The following is an 18,123-nucleotide window of genomic DNA, read 5'->3' as shown; positions in this document are numbered from 1 at the left end:
TGACTGATCATACTTGAGAAGCTATTATGGTCATTACCACCAACCACTCTGCAGCATAAGTGGGAACACTGGAATGGGCTGCCCAGGGAGGTGGTGGAGTTGCCATCCCTGGAGCTGTTCAAGGCAGGATTGGACGTGGCACTTGGTGCCATGGTCTAGCCTTGAGCTCTGTGGTTAAGGGTTGGACTTGATGATCTATGAGGTCTCTTCCAACCTTGGTGATACTGTGATACTGTGAAAATGATGGCTGTCTTAAAGTTTGAAAGGAGAGAACTGAAGTTGAGATAGTTAATTCATCCATGTCCACCACTTGATCTAAGCTATGATGTTATTCAGAGCATTACTTGAAGTGTTTTGAAACAGGAAAGCTCTTTGTGAACTAATTATGTTCAAGAGCCACACACAGCTTGAAAAAAACAGAGCCTGTATTTCAACTGAACTTTGCTGGTTATGTAAACTAAACAGCAGAAAATTAAGTAACTGATACCAGAAGCAGGTGTACCACGTGGAAGAAAAAAAAGATGCCTTTTCAGAGGCAAGCAGATAAACTATGTCTTAGAAACTACATAGAAGCCATTAAAAACCACTCCAAAATGATACTCACTTTAATCGAATTAGTGTCTCGGATAACTCTGTTGATGTCATTTGCCTCTCCATTGAGATTCCAGGGGTTATGTTGAAAAACAATACCTTCCCCAGCACAACTATATAAAGTTACAGAGGGCTGTTCACCTTCTCCTCCTACCCAACACAGAAAAAAGAAAAACCTCAAAATAGTGTTTTTCATCAGCCTCAGAACTCATTGCTGCCCCTATAAATCAAAACATTATTTTAAGAGCCTATGTATGTGTTCTGACTGCCTGTGATCTGGTAGGAAGAAATTCCTCACTAACCTCTGCAAGGACCTCTCATTTCTATCAATACATCTCTCCTTAGCTTAGGACAGTCATTGCAAGCATTAACATTCCCTTTAATGTTTAGCACTTAAAACCAAAAATCAAGTTGTGTGAGAAAAGCTAATGGAGCTCTTCTGTTTGGTTCCATTCGCAGAAACAAACATCTGGAGCAAAGGAACCCAGGCTGGATATGACAGTTACTGCCTGTAATACCCTGACGTAAGTGCAGAGGTGTGGTACTCCACTCCCACCTACTTCCTGGAGCTACTAGAATTAAACACTTAGAAGAGATTGCTCTGCTGTCTTGCAAGACTGTGAACAATTCCTTGAGCAGAATGAATTGTTAGCTGCTAGAAAGGACTGGCACCAAGCAAATGGGGCTCTTTTTTTCCATTTCATGGCATCTTTGAGCTCTGCAACTTTGCAACAAAGTACTTGAAGACTCACCATAAGACAGAGGAGCAGTTGGAGGTCCCCAGGCTAATGTGTATACAGTCTTCTTGTGGTAAGTACTGGAGATCTGAGGTGGCTTATTCCTAGCACTGGGCAGGAAGGTAAGGAAGCAGGAACAGTCAGATTTCAGCAGAGGAAACACAAATATAAAGAAATAAAATCAAACCAGCAAAGCAACATATTTCCAGGGGTGAAAACAGACACCAGGTGCTATAACATGCTAAAGTAGTGAGTCAGCCAAGCCTTCCTTAACATCTCCTGTAGGACACTACTGGAAACACAACCAAACTGTTCTGATGACTAGAACCTGCTTGTTGCTCTTCATTTTCTGAGGATGCCTTTCTGGCTCAAGTTCTCCTTCACTGATGACCTCCCAGAGATATCACTTGAGTAAGATTACCTTAGAAGCTACCAGTCAAAATGCAAAGAAAAGATGTACTGAAAATCCAACTGTTTGCCTGATTTTAATCCTGCTGTTGTCTAACTGTACAGTATGGGAACATAGCAGCAGGATGTGGCAAAAATGAATTTGAAAGTTACTTTCTTACCTGCTGGAGAAAGTGTCAAATATGCCAACTTTTCCATCATCTGTTCCAAAAGCCAAGCAGCCTTCCTTAGTTGGATGCCAGGCTAACTACAAGCAAAACAGAAAGAAGTTCATGCTGGACACTTTCTTTCTATATTATGAATAAAAGGAAAACATTGAAGCTGATAAGGAAGCACCATCTCTTATACCCACCCTCCAAACTATCCAGCCAATTGATCTGACCCCTCTGAGTATTACAGACTGCCCTATGAGCTATTGTGGGGGTGAGATGAAATGGGCTAAAATGATTTAAGTACTGCCCTATATCTCCATTACAAAGTAAAAGCAGAAAATATTGTAGTACTGTAAGAAAACTTCTGGTGGGCACAAGATCAACCACCACATTTTAATTCTGCCTGCAATTTTACCAGGCAGTAGCCTTTGGCTACCTATCTGAAGACATCTATGCTGGCTTTTGTGTGTATCAAACTTCCTAGCAGGGCAAGAGAAACCGTGGATGAAGCACAAAATCATCAAAGAGGATAAAAGTGAAGAATGTAATGAACAGTCAGGTGGACTTCAGATGATTTTCATTAGATCTATTATAAACACCTAGGGCTGTAAAAAAGTCTGGAAACACGTTGCCAGATTCTAAGATGAATGAAGTTCAAAAGGAACAACCTGGTTTACAGATTTTGAGTTGGGAAAAAGCACTTTCAGAGTGAAAGAGAAATATTCTTCAGAGAGAAAACAGAGCAAGAGGAGGAAAAGAGACAAGAGAATAAAAGGAATTGAAAGCACACTTACTGCTGTAACCTTGGACTTTATGCTTTGCCAGAAGGTTTTAACATCATAGATATTGTTCATGGACAAAGTATTCCACACCCGGATCATGCTGTCTCCAACACCGATGGCAAGACAGCCTGTGTCCACAGGGGAGAAGGCAAGGCTATAGACAAATCCCCCAAGTGAGGGCATGCTCCAGCAGCATTCAAGAGTTGAGAGGTCCCAGCACTTCACCTGAAGAGTATTTAAGGAACAAAGAAAGATTATTGTACTGACTGGTAAAACAAGGAATAACAAAACATGACTGAGGTGAAAAATCTCAGGGTCAAAGTCAAGGTTGGACAACAGTGTGTGACCTACACCCACAGGACTGCGTCACAGACAGGGCTGCAGTAGTTGGAAGACTAACTGAATAGACAAAAAAGATGGTATTTTGATACTATGTCCCTTTTCTGACTTCAAAGTAGAAGCTGCTACCTGTAGAAGACTATTTTTAGTAGATACTTTGTACAATTAAGTTAAGGAAAAAAAGTAGGCCCTTTCAAAATGAAGCATACAGGAAAGTGAGATGGCAAACTCCCTTTGTTAGGTGCTTACTGTTGAGTGCAGAATGTCACAACCATTCACTGCACCACGGTAAGAGATTGAGCTTATAAACTAACACAAATATACACAACCTGTGCTCCAAACAGATTTTAAGCAATGGTGCTAGAAAATGCTACAGTAAACCCACTTTAGGAGAAAACTGGTGGCCTTAAAAGGGATAGCCTTACTCTGTCTAAGCATACAGGCTATTTTTGTGTTAGTACCATAAATGGTTCTTACATCTCTGTCCATTGAAATGGATAAAAGAAGCTCTTTGTCTTGATGCTTTACAGGACTCAGATTGAACACAATGCGGGAGTGGTTTTGTCCTTCTGAAGATCCTAGAAGGGTCCATTTGCGTTTTCCAGGCTGAGTCAAATCCCACAGCAGCAGTTCTCCCCTGCAAAGTGAAGTGTGTACTTCATTGGCCACTTCAAAAAGAATATAGGTTATATACATATTGTATCACACAAATACAAACTGGAAGTGCAGGTAGATGCACATCTACTACATGTGCAGAGACACACAAACACAGCCCTACAAAATGACATCCATAGCTAACACACTGCAAACTGATTTATTGCTTTTCTCCCATTAAATGGGCAAACCCACAACTAGCACCATTAGCAGTCAACTTACAGTTGGATTATCAGACAAGTTATGGGACAAATAGTAGTTTTCTACTACTGAACTCCCACTTTATCTTCTCTCAAGTAATACTGAGAAGGAAGAGGGTGTCAAAGTTTCCTACTCAGCTCTTTGTCAGGTATTGATCTGCAGTACGCAGGCTGCTGTGTGCCTTACTTACCCAAAGGAGCTGGACACAACATCTGTGGCTCGACCAGAAGGCCAATGAACAGTCAGCCAAATGCGCTCCTTAACAGCTGGATCGACAGCTCCACCTCTTCTCTTCAAGGGTGGCAACTTCAAAGTCATTACACCTACAGAACCAAGAGAGATCATAGAATCAAGCAGGTTGGAGTAGACCTCCAAGATCATCCAGTCCAACCAAGCACCCAGCCCTATCCAATCAACTAGACCATGGCACTAAGTGCCTCATCCAGGCTTTGCTTCAACACCTCCAGGGATGGCGACTCCACCACCTCCCTGGGCAGCCCAATCCAATGCCAATCACACTTTCTGGGAAGAACTTCCTCCTAACATCCAGCCTAGACCTCCCCCAGCACGACTTCAGACTGTCCCCTCATTCTATTGCTGGTTGCCTGGAAGAAGAGACCAACCCCCACCTCTCTACAGCCTCCCTTAAGGTAGTTGTAGACAATAATGAGATCATCCCTGAGCCTTCTCTTCTGCAGGCTGCACACCCCCAGCTCCCTCAGCCTCTCCTCACAGGGCTGTGCTCCAGACCCCTCACCAGCTTCATTGCCTTTCTCTGGACACGTTCCAGTATCTCAACATCTCTCTTGCATTGAGTAGTCCAGAATTGGACACAGGACTCAAGGTGTGGCCTGACCAGTGTTGAGTACAGGGGCAGAATAACCTCCCTTGTCCTGCTGGCCACGCTGTTACTGATCCAGGTTGGGATGCCACTGGCTCTCTTGGCAACCTTGGCACACTGCTGGCTCATATTCAGCTACTATCTACCAGTACCCCCAGGTCCCTTTCCTCCTGGCTGCTCTCAACCACTCTGTCACCGGCCTGTAGTGCTGTTTGGGGTTGTTGTGGCCGAAGTGTAGAACTCTGCACTTGACCTTGTTAAATCTCATCCCTTCTAGACCTAGTACATCAAAATTCTCTGAGACAAAAAGAGTCTTGTGAATCTGATACTTTAAGTGTGCTCCCCGTGCTTTAACAAATTAGCAAACAAAGGCTGCAGTTAGAGAAGACCTCTTCTACCATACTGTTGTGTATCTCACATTATTATCTTACTTACTTCTTCCTCTAGTAGAGCTCCAGATACGTATGGTCTGATCTTTGCTCCCCGAAGCCAAGTAACAACCTTTCTTTGCAGTTGTGTCCTGTGTCATGTCCCCATTTGGAACTTTGCTTTCCTCTGAAGAAACTGCAGAATACCAATAAAGTCATGTTATTATACTTTAAAATTCAGAACTCCATGAAAGTTAACTGAAAATATATTTGTATCAGAACAGACTTCATTCGTCTTATCAGTTGCCTTTGCTTAACTACTCTCTAGAAGGAATTCAGTTCTCTTAAAGGACAGCTGCACAAACTAAAAATTACTTCACCAACTATTAATCAGTCTCACATACCTTGGAGCTCATCTTGCCAAGCAGGTAACCGTTCCTCACCAGGCACAGGACACCAGGCCAGACAATGTATTTCATCGTCGTGGCCTCTTAGCCGATGAAGTACTTCTCTTTTCCTGCTGATGTCAATTATAACCACCATGCCGTCCTTGTAGCTAAAAACAGGGACTTCAATTAATGAAGAGATTCTCAGAGCCTTGTGAAATAGTACCTGAGTCAATTCCTGTGCTCTTTACCAGGACCACTCTCTCCATATTAGCAGAGAAGCCAAATCACAGGAAGCAATGGGCCTCTTCTGCCAGGCAACCAGCAATAGAACAAGGGGACACAGTCTCAAGTTGTGCTGGGGGAAGTACAGGCTGGATGTTAGGAGGAAGTTCTTCCCAGAGAGAGTGATTGGCATTGGAATGGGTTGCCCAGGGAGGTAGTGGAGTCACCATCCCTGGAGGTGTTCAGGAAAAGACTGGATGAGGCACTTAGTGCCATGGTCTAGTTGACTGGCTAGGGCTGGGGAATAGGTTGGACTGGATGATCTTGGAGGTCTCTTCCAACCTGGCTGATTCTATGATTCTAGCAGACTAATAGTCAGTGGGACCTCCAGTATAGCACTGGTACCTGCAGCTGCCTTTTCATGAAGGGCCACCAGCACATTTGGCTTCAGGAATGACACTGAGCCATTAGTAATACAGTCAAGTATCATTAAAAAACAATGGGTTTAAGAAACTTCAAAGACGCAAACCAAACCCAGACCCTTGCAGGTCTACCAAATCCAACTGTTATTTATAATCTGTTATATATCAGAAGAAAAAAAAAACCCAATAGCCACTAACACTTCTTAAACTAACCTTACAAACAGCATAGCCAAAATTCACTGTAAGATTCTTGCAGAAGAATGGAAAAACAAAGTGCAATGAATATTTACCCAATGGCCACCACGTTTTCATTGTGAGGAGAACAAGTGAGACAAAAAATGGTCCGAGGCTCTGGGAAGAACTGCTGGCTGTCACTTCTGTTGTGCCAGTAACAAACGATGACACCTTTTTCATCACCAGATACAATCAGATCTTTCACAAGGGGTGACCAATGCAATGCTGAGATCATGTTCTAAAGAAAGAGGAAAGAAGACACTTAACAGCTGTTTTACCACCACCTAACACTGAATAATAGAGAGTGATTTGCTATTGGAATGGGCTGCCCAGGGAGGTGGTGGAGTCACTGTCCCTGGAGGTGTTGAAGCAAAGACTGGATAAGGCACTTAGTGCCATGGTCTAGTTGACTGGCTAGGGCTGGGTGCTAGGTTGGACTGGATGCTCTTGGAGGTCTCTTCCAACCTGGCTGATTCTACGATTCAAGTTATGTAGCAGATAGATGACAGATGTATCATGTCTTTTCAGAACAGCTCAAGCTGGAATTTGGTCTGGAGTTCAGCAACCTTAGTTTGGGTTTTCCTGCATAAATAAGGATTGTATTAATCTGCAGGATAAATGTTTAAAAAAAGTCAAAGCAATTCTAAAATGACACAGTGTGATAACTAGATGGAGTCTTGTTCAGTGTCCTGTCCTTCCTGTACCGGTTGGACTTGATGATCTTGGAGGTCTCTTCCAACCTGGCTGATTCTATGATTCTGAAATAACCTCTGAGTGCTCCCCAACATCAGCTGAATTAAAGCATCTCATTTCTGCTGGGCTTTGGCACAACTGATGTATTTCGCCCATATGCTGACCTGAGTGACAGTAACTGTCCAAATCTATGTTGTCGTGTGTGGAATGGTAACTTGCTGAAAAGATGAAGGTGACCTGGGTTAAGTGCAGTGAGTACTCACTATGATCATAGCTGCTCCCTGAGGTTTTGATGGTAACCTGCAAGTTATTAAGATGATGTAACAACGCTGCAGTCCTCAGGCTACAGCAAAAAGCTGCCCAGAAGCAGTCAAAAGACTTTCATTTCACCGGCTTTGAAATTCACCTTTGGTTCGAGGTAACGTCACTTTGTGCGCAAGATCTACAACTTCCCGCTATGCGAGCTCCTTCTGTCTCACCCCCTCGGTCCCCGGGGCAGCGGTTCCCTACCTGGTGCAAGCTGTACTCCGCCACCGGCGCCAGCGTCTCCGTGTCCCAGATTCTGACGCTCCCATCGTCGCAGCTGCTGGCGCAGAGGTTGGTCTGCCCCTGGCAGTGGCAAAATGCGAACCCGGAGATCCTGTCCGTGTGCCCGATGAGTTCCCCTACGCAGACAACAAGAGACGGCGATGGGACCCCCCCCGCCGTGAGCTCACAGCATCTTCCCAAGCCCGCCCCCAACCTGCCCCGGGGCTCCCGCCGGCCCCCACGTGCCCCAGCGGTTCTCGGCGGCTCGGCGACTCCGCCTTGCCAGGACGCTGCTATAAAATGCGGGGTGGGAGGAAGGGTCCCGCACAGCCCAGACCCAGGGTCCCCCCGCAGGAGTAGGTTCCGCCGGTACCGTAAAACGCGGGTGCAGCGGCAGCAGCGCCGCCGCCGATATCCAACAAGCAGATGCGGTGCCTCGCCGCGAAGCCGAAGAGGCGGCCGTCACTGCTGGCGTCGCTGCAGCGGCTGCTGTACCAGTTGGGCGAGGCAGGCAGCACCCGCACGCCCACCGCCGCCATCGCCGCGGGCCGCTCCGTGCCGCCCAGCGCCGCCGCCGGCTGTGCCGCCAAGCGCCGCGCACGCCGTCGCAAAACGCGAGCTCCGCGGAGCGTGCGCCCAGCGCGCCTGCCGTAAAGCGAGGCGGACAGGATGGCTGCGCGCTGGGCGCTCGGTGTGGGTGAGTCGGAGGGGACAGCGGAGCGCCGCTTGGCGGGGCGCTGGGTGCTCGGTGTGGGTGAGTCGGAGGGGACAGCGGAGCGCCGCTTGGCGGGACGCTGGGTGCTCGGTGTGGGTGAGTCGGAGGGGCAGAGCGGGGCGCTGGGTGCTCGGTGTGGGTGAGTCGGAGGGGACAGAGCGGGGCGCTGGGTGCTCGGTGTGGGTGAGTCGGAGGGGACAGCGGAGCGCCGCTTGGCGGGACGCTGGGTGCTCGGTGTGGGTGAGTCGGAGGGGCAGAGCGGGGCGCTGGGTGCTCGGTGTGGGTGAGTCGGAGGGGACAGAGCGGGCGCTGGGTGCTCGGTGTGGGTGAGTCGGAGGGGCAGAGCGGGGCGCTGGGCGCTCGGTGTGGGTGAGTCGGAGGGGCAGAGCGGGGCGCTGGGCGCTCGGTGTGGGTGAGTCGGAGGGGCAGAGCGGGGCGCTGGGCGCTCGGTGTGGGTGAGTCGGAGGGGACAGCGGAGCGCCGCTTGGCGGGACGCTGGGTGCTCGGTGTGGGTGAGTCGGAGGGGCAGAGCGGGGCGCTGGGTGCTCGGTGTGGGTGAGTCGGAGGGGACAGAGCGGGGCGCTGGGTGCTCGGTGTGGGTGAGTCGGAGGGGACAGCGGAGCGCCGCTTGGCGGGACGCTGGGTGCTCGGTGTGGGTGAGTCGGAGGGGCAGAGCGGGGCGCTGGGTGCTCGGTGTGGGTGAGTCGGAGGGGACAGAGCGGGCGCTGGGTGCTCGGTGTGGGTGAGTCGGAGGGGACAGCGGAGCGCCGCTTGGCGGGACGCTGGGTGCTCGGTGTGGGTGAGTCGGAGGGGCAGAGCGGGGCGCTGGGTGCTCGGTGTGGGTGAGTCGGAGGGGACAGAGCGGGGCGCTGGGTGCTCGGTGTGGGTGAGTCGGAGGGGACAGCGGAGCGCCGCTTGGCGGGACGCTGGGTGCTCGGTGTGGGTGAGTCGGAGGGGCAGAGCGGGGCGCTGGGTGCTCGGTGTGGGTGAGTCGGAGGGGACAGAGCGGGCGCTGGGTGCTCGGTGTGGGTGAGTCGGAGGGGACAGCGGAGCGCCGCTTGGCGGGACGCTGGGTGCTCGGTGTGGGTGAGTCGGAGGGGCAGAGCGGGGCGCTGGGTGCTCGGTGTGGGTGAGTCGGAGGGGACAGCGGAGCGCCGCTTGGCGGGACGCTGGGCGCTCGGTGTGGGTGAGTCGGAGGGGACAGCGGAGCGCCGCTTGGCGGGACGCTGGGTGCTCGGTGTGGGTGAGTCGGAGGGGACAGCGGAGCGCCGCTTGGCGGGACGCTGGGCGCTCGGTGTGGGTGAGTCGGAGGGGACAGCGGAGCGCCGCTTGGCGGGACGCTGGGCGCTCGGTGTGGGTGAGTCGGAGGGAACAGCGGAGCGCCGCTTGCTGGGGCGCTGGGTGCTCGGTGTGGGTGAGTCGGAGGGGCAGAGCGGGGCGCTGGGTGCTCGGTGTGGGTGAGTCGGAGGGGACAGCGGAGCGCCGCTTGCTGGGGCGCTGGGTGCTCGGTGTGGGTGAGTCGGAGGGGCAGAGCTGGCGCTGGGTGCTCGGTGTGGGTGAGTCGGAGGGGCAGAGCTGGCGCTGGGTGCTCGGTGTGGGTGAGTCGGAGGGGCAGAGCTGGCGCTGGGTGCTCGGTGTGGGTGAGTCGGAGGGGCAGAGCGGAGCGCTGGGTGCTCGGTGTGGGTGAGTCGGAGGGGCAGAGCGGAGCGCTGGGTGCTCGGTGTGGGTGAGTCGGAGGGGCAGAGCGGAGCGCTGGGTGCTCGGTGTGGGTGAGTCGGAGGGGCAGAGCGGAGCGCTGGGTGCTCGGTGTGGGTGAGTCGGAGGGGCAGAGCTGGCGCTGGGTGCTCGGTGTGGGTGAGTCGGAGGGGCAGAGCGGAGCGCTGGGTGCTCGGTGTGGGTGAGTCGGAGGGGCAGAGCGGGGCGCTGGGCGCTCGGTGTGGGTGAGTCGGAGGGGCAGAGCGGGGCGCTGGGCGCTCGGTGTGGGTGAGTCGGAGGGGCAGAGCGGGGCGCTGGGCGCTCGGTGTGGGTGAGTCGGAGGGGACAGCGGAGCGCCGCTTGCTGGGGCGCTGGGCGCTCGGTGTGGGTGAGTCGGAGGGGACAGCGGAGCGCCGCTTGCTGGGGCTCTGGGCGCTCGGTATGGGTGAGTCGGAGGGGACAGCGGAGCGCCGCTTGGCGGGGCGCTGGGTGCTCGGTGTGGGTGAGTCAGAGGGGACAGTGGAGCGCCGCTTGGCGGGGCGCTGGGTGCTCGGTGTGGGTGAGTCGGAGGGGCAGAGCGGGGCGCCGCTTGGCGGGGCGCTGGGTGCTCGGTGTGGGTGAGTCGGAGGGGACAGTGGAGCGCCGCTTGGCGGGGCGCTGGGTGCTCGGTGTGGGTGAGTCGGAGGGGCAGAGCGGGGCGCTGGGCGCTCGGTATGGGTGAGTCGGAGGGGACAGTGGAGCGCCGCTTGGCGGGGCGCTGGGTGCTCGGTGTGGGTGAGTCGGAGGGGCAGAGCGGGGCGCCGCTTGGCGGGGCGCTGGGTCTCGCCTGCCGGTGCTCGCCTCACTGTGTTCTCCCCGCAGGTAGCGCCTGGGTGCGCGGTCTGCTCGGCTGGGCGCAGCCGGAGAGGTGAGTTTGGCTCTGCCGTCGCCCTGGAGCAGGCTCGGCCCTCCTGCGGCCTGGGCAGGCAGGCACGGTCCGCCTCGCCTCGCTCAGAGGCTCTCTGGGGCTGGTGGCTGGAGTCTGTGGGCTCGGCCTTCTTACTGGGTTCTCACACCGCTTTGGAACTGCGGGGAACGTACTCTGCCTCTGTAGTGTCCCTCCGGGTATTCGGAGATGGTGGCATGATGGCATTTCCCTCCTTATCGCTCTCCATCGAATATCCGTGTTTCTCTGGCTGACCTGTTGCTTCCCTCTGCCCTTCCCCAGTCATTGCTTTTCTGTGGCTGCTGGTCTTTGCTCTCAGTCTAGAGGAACATCGGAGCTCTCCCTGGGGAGCCTTGGTCACTGCTGACTGTGTCCCTGACTTCAGAAGAGCTTTGGTTTGTGCTAGAACAAAGTAAATTCTTCTCTCTCACTGAGAGAGAAGTAACAGGCTTATATTCCCTGTGCTTTGCTTCACTGCCTTGTAGTTAAACAGAGTTATGTATTAGTTGTTTCGTCTACTTAATTCTCCTAGTTTGTATGTCTCCTGATTGCTGCTTATGCCTGATTCCAGAGAGCGTTTTTGTTTCTTGTTCCCCTCGCTTACAGAAGTATTTGTTTGTTTGCTCATCGTGGTTTTCTTCTCCTTGCAATGTGTTTGTGTCCTTTTTTCCCTCCTGAAGTTAGGGTAAATAACAGTTGCCCACATGGGGCTGAGTTACCTTACAGTAGGGGGAGTGTAAGATTCTTCTTTGTCAAATGTGCTAAGGTGTTCTGCTAATAGCAGGAAAACAACACTTGGTTTATTACTACTTAAGCTGCTAAATTAATAACAGCTATATTAACTCGGTCGTTATATACATTCCCCTGTTAATTGATGGTATTACATCCAGTGATGATGGATTTTTGTTTTGGTGGGTGAAATTTCTGCGCATTAAACTGATTGGGCTAAATAATTGGGGGGGGGGGGGGGGAATCCATATCCATATTACTTAAACTCGTGTGTGAGATACAAACTTTGTTTGCCGGGCATTTGTTAAATGCTTTGCACAGTTTGGCTACCTGCACGAAGTTGTTGCAGCGTTAGTAAAACTCTTGAACTCGATTTTTTTGCTTCTAATTAGGAGTAGCTGCCTGATCTAGTCAGCAGGGGGCAAAAGGTAGCTTGGTTTTTCTGCATCTGAGCTGAGCAAACTAGCTGAAAACTTGAGGGTTTCGCTGTCGACTGGCTTGTATTGACTAGGTTGCCTTCTGAAAGTAGCTTAGAACTTCTTTCCTTTCCAATTTCACAATGCTGACTGTGTCTTTGTGTGACAATCCAGAGATAGTGAATATGGAATCTACTGCTCTACTGATGGCACTTATGGTTCATGGTTTGCTTTAGAAAGCCTGAGGTTTCTTGTTGAATTATTTTCCACATCAAGTTGGGCAGGGACAGAGAACTCTTGTGCTCCTCAAGAAAGACTGTGGCCTTGTCTTGCAGGTGGCTGGCATCCAGTAGCCTTCGTCCTCTGTCATGCGACCACACAAGTACATATCTGCAGAAACCTGTGAAGTGGGAGAAAAAGAACAGGGTTGTTTACCCTCCACAGCTCCCTGGAGAACCTCGCAGACCAGCTGTAAGGATTACACCCCGCAATTTTCTTGCCTCTTTGTTTTGGGCAATTTCTGAACACTTTTGTACCTCCTATTCATTAGGAATTAATGTCTTGTGGCATCTGTGGGCATACTGCTTGGCAGAGTATTTGCATTTCAAAAGACAAGGCATTTTTCAGATCATGAGCATTTATTTCTTTGGTGAACAGTGTGGCTTAAGACATGGAGATACGTGCAGGACACTGTGCTGACTAATGCAGTGGATGTGAAAAAGCAGTTATCGACCGACTCACTTATTAAATCAATTTTTTACCTGTTCATAAAGAATGCCATCTCTTTCAAATTTGTATTGATGTTAAAGTTTACTAACTAGTTTTGGTCCCTGCTGGCACAGTTACAATGTTAAGTAAGTCTGTGGAGACAGCTCTTTATGCCAATCAAAATGCAAACCTTCTTCATTTCAGAAAAGCTAATTAAATCCACTCTGGTAATATTATTTACTTGCTATCCCAGCAACTTGACTTGACAACAGAGTAATATTTTGGAGACTGAGTGAATCTGTCAGTGTTAGACTGCCTGAAAAGCTGGAGAGGAGGAAAGGAGAAGATGATAAAAAAATCTGATCATCCTTTTCAGGAACATCTATTTATAAACTAAATCTCTTATGATGGTTTAAAAATTTTCTTTATGCTAGCTACTTTTTTTTAATGTGTTCAGTTCCAAATGTCAAAAGCATGCCCATTTGTTAGATTCATGGTGTAGTAGAGGGAGTCACACCTACTTTATTCCTAGTTAAAAACAGATTGTGGAGCAGACGTGTGTGGTCCTTTCTTGTTTTCACAGCATAATTACTAACTTCTTTCTGCACCTAGGAAATATATCACTGTCGGAGGGATATAAAATACAGCCATGAAAAGATGTGGTATCTTGCCAAACTGGTAAGCAAAAAGTACTTTGTACTTTATTTGTTAGAATGTAAAATTTAATGTCTGTTTGGGCACAGTCTAATCAGCATCTTCATTGTAGCATCTCTGGGGAAGGGCATGATGCTGTGCAGGCAAGTAGTTCTTTAGAGGTTTGGTTTGGCTATTTTACCCAAGTGTGCTCTGGTGAGACCTCACCTGAGGTATTGCCTCCAGCTCTGAAGCCCTCAGTGTAGGAAGGAGATGAACCTGATGGAGCAGGTCCAGAGGAAGGCCGTTAAAATGATCAGGGGGTTGGAACACCTCTGCTATGAGGACAGGATGAGGGAGCTGGAGTTGCTCAGCCTGAAGAGGAGGAGACTCCGAGGAGACCAAATAGCAGTCTTTCAGTACCTGAAGGTGGCTACAAGAAGGATGGAGAAAGATTGACTGTGAAGACCTGCAACAATAGGATGAGGGCAATGGCTGCAAGCTGAAGAAGAGTAGATTTAGACTGGATATTAGGAACAAGTTCTTTACCATGAAGGTAGTGGAACTGGAACAGGTTGACAGAGGTTGTTGGGGCCCCATCCCTGGAGTTACTTAAGGTGGGGCTCAACAGGGCTCTGGGCAGCCTGAATAGTTAAGCATGCCCCTGCTGACTGCAGAGAGGTTTAGACTAGATGACCTTTGGAAGCACTTTCCAACCCAGACCACTCTGATTCTGTGTATGGAGGATCACAGGCAGATTATGCACTGTAGAAGAATTTTCATGTGTAGTAGTAACTGGCAAAGGGGACTTGGAAGAAAAATGTTTTTAGTAAGATTTATTCAGTATTTAGCTCAGAAATTTGTATGTAATATGCTACATTGAAGAAATGCTATTTCAGGAAATTGAAATCTTTTGAGTTCCTCTTTCTAATGGCAAAATAATTTAAATGCTGTGAAGGGAAATATTTGTAACTACAGGAGTTAACCTTAACACTTTGATTGCAGATAAAAGGAATGTCTATTGATCAGGCTCTTGCTCAGCTGGAATTTAGTGATAAAAAGGGAGCAAAGGTGATCAAAGAGGTAGGTAGTGCTATTCTTTAACACTGTTACTTCCATGAAAACTTAATACCTTCCAAAAGAAGTTTGGAGATGTTTTCTGCATTTGTCCATGTTCCTATTTAGCCCATTTGGAACACAAACAACAGAGTTTTATAGCAGTCATGTAGTATTGTGACCACTAGAGCAGGTTGCCCAGGGAGGTTGTGGATACTCCCTCCCTGGAGGTGTTTAAGGCCAGGTTGAATGAGGCCTGGAGCAACCTGCTCTAGTGGGAGGTGTCCCTGCCTATGGTGGGGGGTTGGAGTTGGATGATCCTTGAAGTCCCTTCCAACCTAGACCATTCAAAAAGAAATATGCAGGGGCCGTTTGCGCTGGCTGTTTTAGCTTGTAAGGATAATAAATCACACCTGAGTACTCTCTCCAACAATACTTGCTGTTAAGTGGTAAATAATGCAGAGTCCTTGTCAATAATGGCTGCTACATCTATGTGCCTTGAGTCTTAAAATTGTAAGAGACAAAGGATATCACCATGGAAAAGACTGAGTTCTGTAAAGGTATGAAAGCTTTCACAGACTAGTTGTTAGGCGTATCAAATTACTCATTTTCTTGGTCAAAGCATTGATTTCTGGCAATATAATGACAAAGCAGTGTCCTGGATTAACTGAAAATATTGAGTGGCTTAAGTTCATTTTGTGCACCTTTGGAATTTGTTTATAGTCTGTCTAATTAAACAAAGGTCCATGGATGGAAGGCTGACAGAAGCTGATGAGAACTATCTTTTACACTCCCTTTTCTACTCCAAAACATAAAAAAGTTGTCTTGTAGCTTTTTTCAGTCTATACAAAAAGAACATTGTGTAAAAGCTGTTTGTCTTTTAAAAAGCTTGGTCTCTATAAAATATTTTTCTCTGTAACTGTTTCTTCCATGTAATCTAGAGATAAGAAATAATGTTGCTTAAATTTCTACTCAGTATTTCTTCTCTTTGTTACAGGTTCTGTTAGAAGCACAGGACATGGCAGTAAGAAATCACAATGTTGAGTACAAATCAAATTTACATATAGGTACATTTGCTTCTTCTTCCCCTGCAGAAAAATGTCATCCTGCTTGATGAAAAAGTTTTACTTTGTAATGAGATTTTGTTACTTGCAATCAGCAGAACTGAACAGGGGACAGCTTCTAGTAAACTTACCTTTCCTGTTTTGGTGAAGGTATCTGCAGCATCACCGCTCAAGTTAGTGTGGCTGCTGAGCCTTTGGCCATCAGTTTGTTGTATTTGTATCTCACTCTTCTTCTGAAATCTGCTAGATGCACTTGGTTTAAGATTTATTCATCTAGGAGTGGATTTTCTGCTGCCTGTATGAACAGAAAGCCTTGAAGAAGATGCTTAACATGGTTATGAAACAGTAGACAGAACGAGTTTATTACTTTTTAATGTTGCCAACAAACACAGGTGCTGGAGGCATTGTCTGTGGCTAGCACTACAAGATTTGCAGGACCATAAGAAACTGTATAGAAATACATTAATATTGACTGTAGCTCTCTGTATAAAAAGGTTTTGTTACAGATGATTACAGAGTCAGCTTGTACTAACTGTAGCACTTTCTTGCCCAGGAAACTACTAGAGAAATACTTGTAGGTGGTTTTAGGTCCAAAGAAAAGAATTCCTGTTTTGGCCAAATATTGTATAGATGTTATTAAACTGACCTCATAAAGCTTAAAGTAACCTGGATTGTAGAGCAGATTTGATTAGAATTCTTTGGAGCCCTCCAGGCCTTTTACCATGAGAAGGTTTATCTGCTACAGCAGTGCTGGATGTGTAGATAATGAAAATGGCTATGATGAATACAATAAAGGGAGAAGTGGGGGGGAAATGAAGTCTGCAGGACTGCTAGAGAAATTCATGACACAAACTACTGAAAAGCAGTGGAATTAATATCACCTTCAGAAGAGCTATATAATCTAGTAAGTGCCCAGTGTAGCTTCTTTTGGATTTGTCCTTTGCTACGTATTTATCTTTGCACACATGCTCTCTAAGTTCACCTTTTCGGTGCTCTTGAGCAGTGTGAATTCGTCTCACGGAGTTCTGTTAGCAGCATCTGCTAAATGCAGGAGAAGAAAGATGGTGGAGAGAATCCAAAATAGAATTAACTTTTCATATGCAGTCATAAAAAAATCCCCTGGCAAGGCAATGTTTCAGCTGCAGATGTGTGGTAGTTTATTCTTGCCTGAGTTGCTGTCTCTTTCTCCTGCCTTTTTTCTTTCAGCTGTGTCAGCCACGGGCAGAGGCCGCTATGCGAAGAGGATTCGTTATCATGGCAAAGGCATGTTTGGCATCATGAAGATCTCCAGGTGCCATTACTTTGTGAAGTTGGTGGAAGGTCCCCCTCCTCCTCCAGAGCCACCAAAGACTGGTTTTGACCAAGCGAAAGAATACGTGCAGCAACTGCGAAACAGAACCATTGTTCACACGCTGTGACAAACTTTTGTGACTAGATAGGTATTTCTTGTTTGACAATGTAAGTATATAAAAGAGCAATTAAAATCATCTTTTAGTTACATCTCTGGTGCTGCTGGGGCTGGATTACTGAAGAATCATCACAGACTTTTTATTTAGTTGTCACGCCATGGGTTCGGGAGAATCTTGCAAAAGCAGCATCAGATGATACTTTTACTGCGGTTTTTTGGGCCACAACATTCAAGCTCTACCCAGGAATATCAAATGTAGAGCATATGATGCCGTTACAAAGCTTGTAGGAAACTCTGGTTGTCCTCAGATCCACACAGCTGTCTGTGCTGTATGGTTGTGTCTTCTGTGAAAGTGTGCTTGACAGTCATGCTGCAAAATCAAGACCTGGACTAAAACTTGCTATCTCAAAATAGCTACAACGGCATAACGAAACAAGTGAGAGTAACGGTTGAGATTATCAGGCTTCGATTTATGCTTTCTTTATCTGGTATGCTCTTTCTTTACAGCCTTCTGTTGTGCATCGTAGGTGGTATGTCTGTGAGTGGGGAATAAAAAACTGGTTTAAAGCTCAGTCTGTGGCAGTCGGTAGGTGGCGATGTTTAGTTTGTCAGAGGGAAGCGGCAGTGAAAACTCGCAGCGCGTTGAGACTGCTCTTGATTCTGACCGTGGCATTGATAGTCTGATGTGTGCACGGAGTTCAGGCTCCTCTCTGTGGAAGCTCGGTAAGGGCAACAGGCACAATATGGACAAGAGCTTGTCTTGGTGAAGAGTGCACCAGCTAATCTCCACTGTCTGGAAACAAATTGCTTTTGTAATGTGGAGGCAAGTAAAATGCTCTGTGGATTTAATATGGAATGGCTTATTGTATATACAAATCAGACTTCCAGTTCTCTGAAAACAATGCCTTTTTTCATTACTCTTTTTAAGAGAAAAAGACTGAGGTTAGTAGGAGGAATCTCATTTCACTCAGATCATGAACATCAACATGAAAAGAATCAGCAGTTGCTTGTTTGTGCAAATGGCTGAAACTTAGACCTTTCTTTTCTATTCTGGGAACATTAGGCTGTATTCTAGAGACGAATTGCTTACTTCATTTGAGTCTTGGTATCACACCAACTAGCAGTAATCTTTCTGACATGTCTTTGCTTTGGTATTTGAGTGATGGTGAAGGGACAGTTTCAGTAAAGAAAAGTTACTTTGCTGACTTTAAAA

The 18,123-nt window shown here is 48.2% G+C and overlaps 2 protein-coding genes across 3 annotated transcripts in view; one reads left to right on the top strand and one right to left on the bottom strand.

Annotated features, from left to right (window-relative positions):
- The window catches only part of GEMIN5 (gem nuclear organelle associated protein 5), a 20,669-nt gene extending 12,439 nt beyond the window's left edge, over positions 1-8,230 (bottom strand). The window contains exons 1-11 of the mRNA XM_064162001.1: positions 7,935-8,230; positions 7,544-7,698; positions 6,397-6,578; positions 5,478-5,629; positions 5,141-5,269; positions 4,055-4,187; positions 3,487-3,646; positions 2,683-2,895; positions 1,898-1,983; positions 1,344-1,438; positions 605-741 (exon numbers count right to left, since the gene is read on the bottom strand). Of these exons, the coding sequence (XP_064018071.1) occupies positions 605-741; positions 1,344-1,438; positions 1,898-1,983; positions 2,683-2,895; positions 3,487-3,646; positions 4,055-4,187; positions 5,141-5,269; positions 5,478-5,629; positions 6,397-6,578; positions 7,544-7,698; positions 7,935-8,100 (1,608 nt within the window). The 5' untranslated portion in view covers positions 8,101-8,230. The remainder of the gene's footprint in view (positions 1-604; positions 742-1,343; positions 1,439-1,897; positions 1,984-2,682; positions 2,896-3,486; positions 3,647-4,054; positions 4,188-5,140; positions 5,270-5,477; positions 5,630-6,396; positions 6,579-7,543; positions 7,699-7,934) is intronic.
- Positions 8,147-18,123, top strand: MRPL22 (mitochondrial ribosomal protein L22). Of its 2 annotated transcripts, none has more exons than XM_064162010.1 (7): positions 8,147-8,258; positions 10,833-10,878; positions 12,377-12,512; positions 13,362-13,427; positions 14,388-14,465; positions 15,436-15,505; positions 16,709-18,123. In XM_064162010.1, the coding sequence occupies exons 1-7, from the start codon at positions 8,231-8,233 to the stop codon at positions 16,918-16,920; spliced, it is 636 nt and encodes a 211-aa protein (XP_064018080.1). In that variant the 5' UTR covers positions 8,147-8,230; the 3' UTR covers positions 16,921-18,123. The 2 variants fall into 2 exon arrangements, with proteins under 2 accessions (XP_064018080.1, XP_064018081.1); XM_064162011.1 differs by lacking the exon at positions 8,147-8,258 and adding an exon at positions 10,672-10,688.

The sequence above is a fragment of the Pogoniulus pusillus genome, chromosome 22 (genome assembly GCF_015220805.1).
Source record: "Pogoniulus pusillus isolate bPogPus1 chromosome 22, bPogPus1.pri, whole genome shotgun sequence".
Taxonomy (NCBI): domain Eukaryota; kingdom Metazoa; phylum Chordata; class Aves; order Piciformes; family Lybiidae; genus Pogoniulus; species Pogoniulus pusillus.
The sequence above is the reverse complement of the archived record's forward strand: the minus strand, read 5'-3'. Positions and strand labels throughout refer to the sequence as shown.

Excerpts from the sequence above, each read along its gene's own strand:
- MRPL22 (XM_064162010.1), top strand. The coding sequence starts at position 8,231 with ATGGCTGCGCGCTGGGCGCTCGGTGTGG. Across the intron at positions 12,513-13,361 it reads GAGAACCTCGCAGACCAGCT|GAAATATATCACTGTCGGAG; the intron begins GTAAGGATTACA and ends TTCTGCACCTAG. Across the intron at positions 14,466-15,435 it reads GAGCAAAGGTGATCAAAGAG|GTTCTGTTAGAAGCACAGGA; the intron begins GTAGGTAGTGCT and ends TCTTTGTTACAG.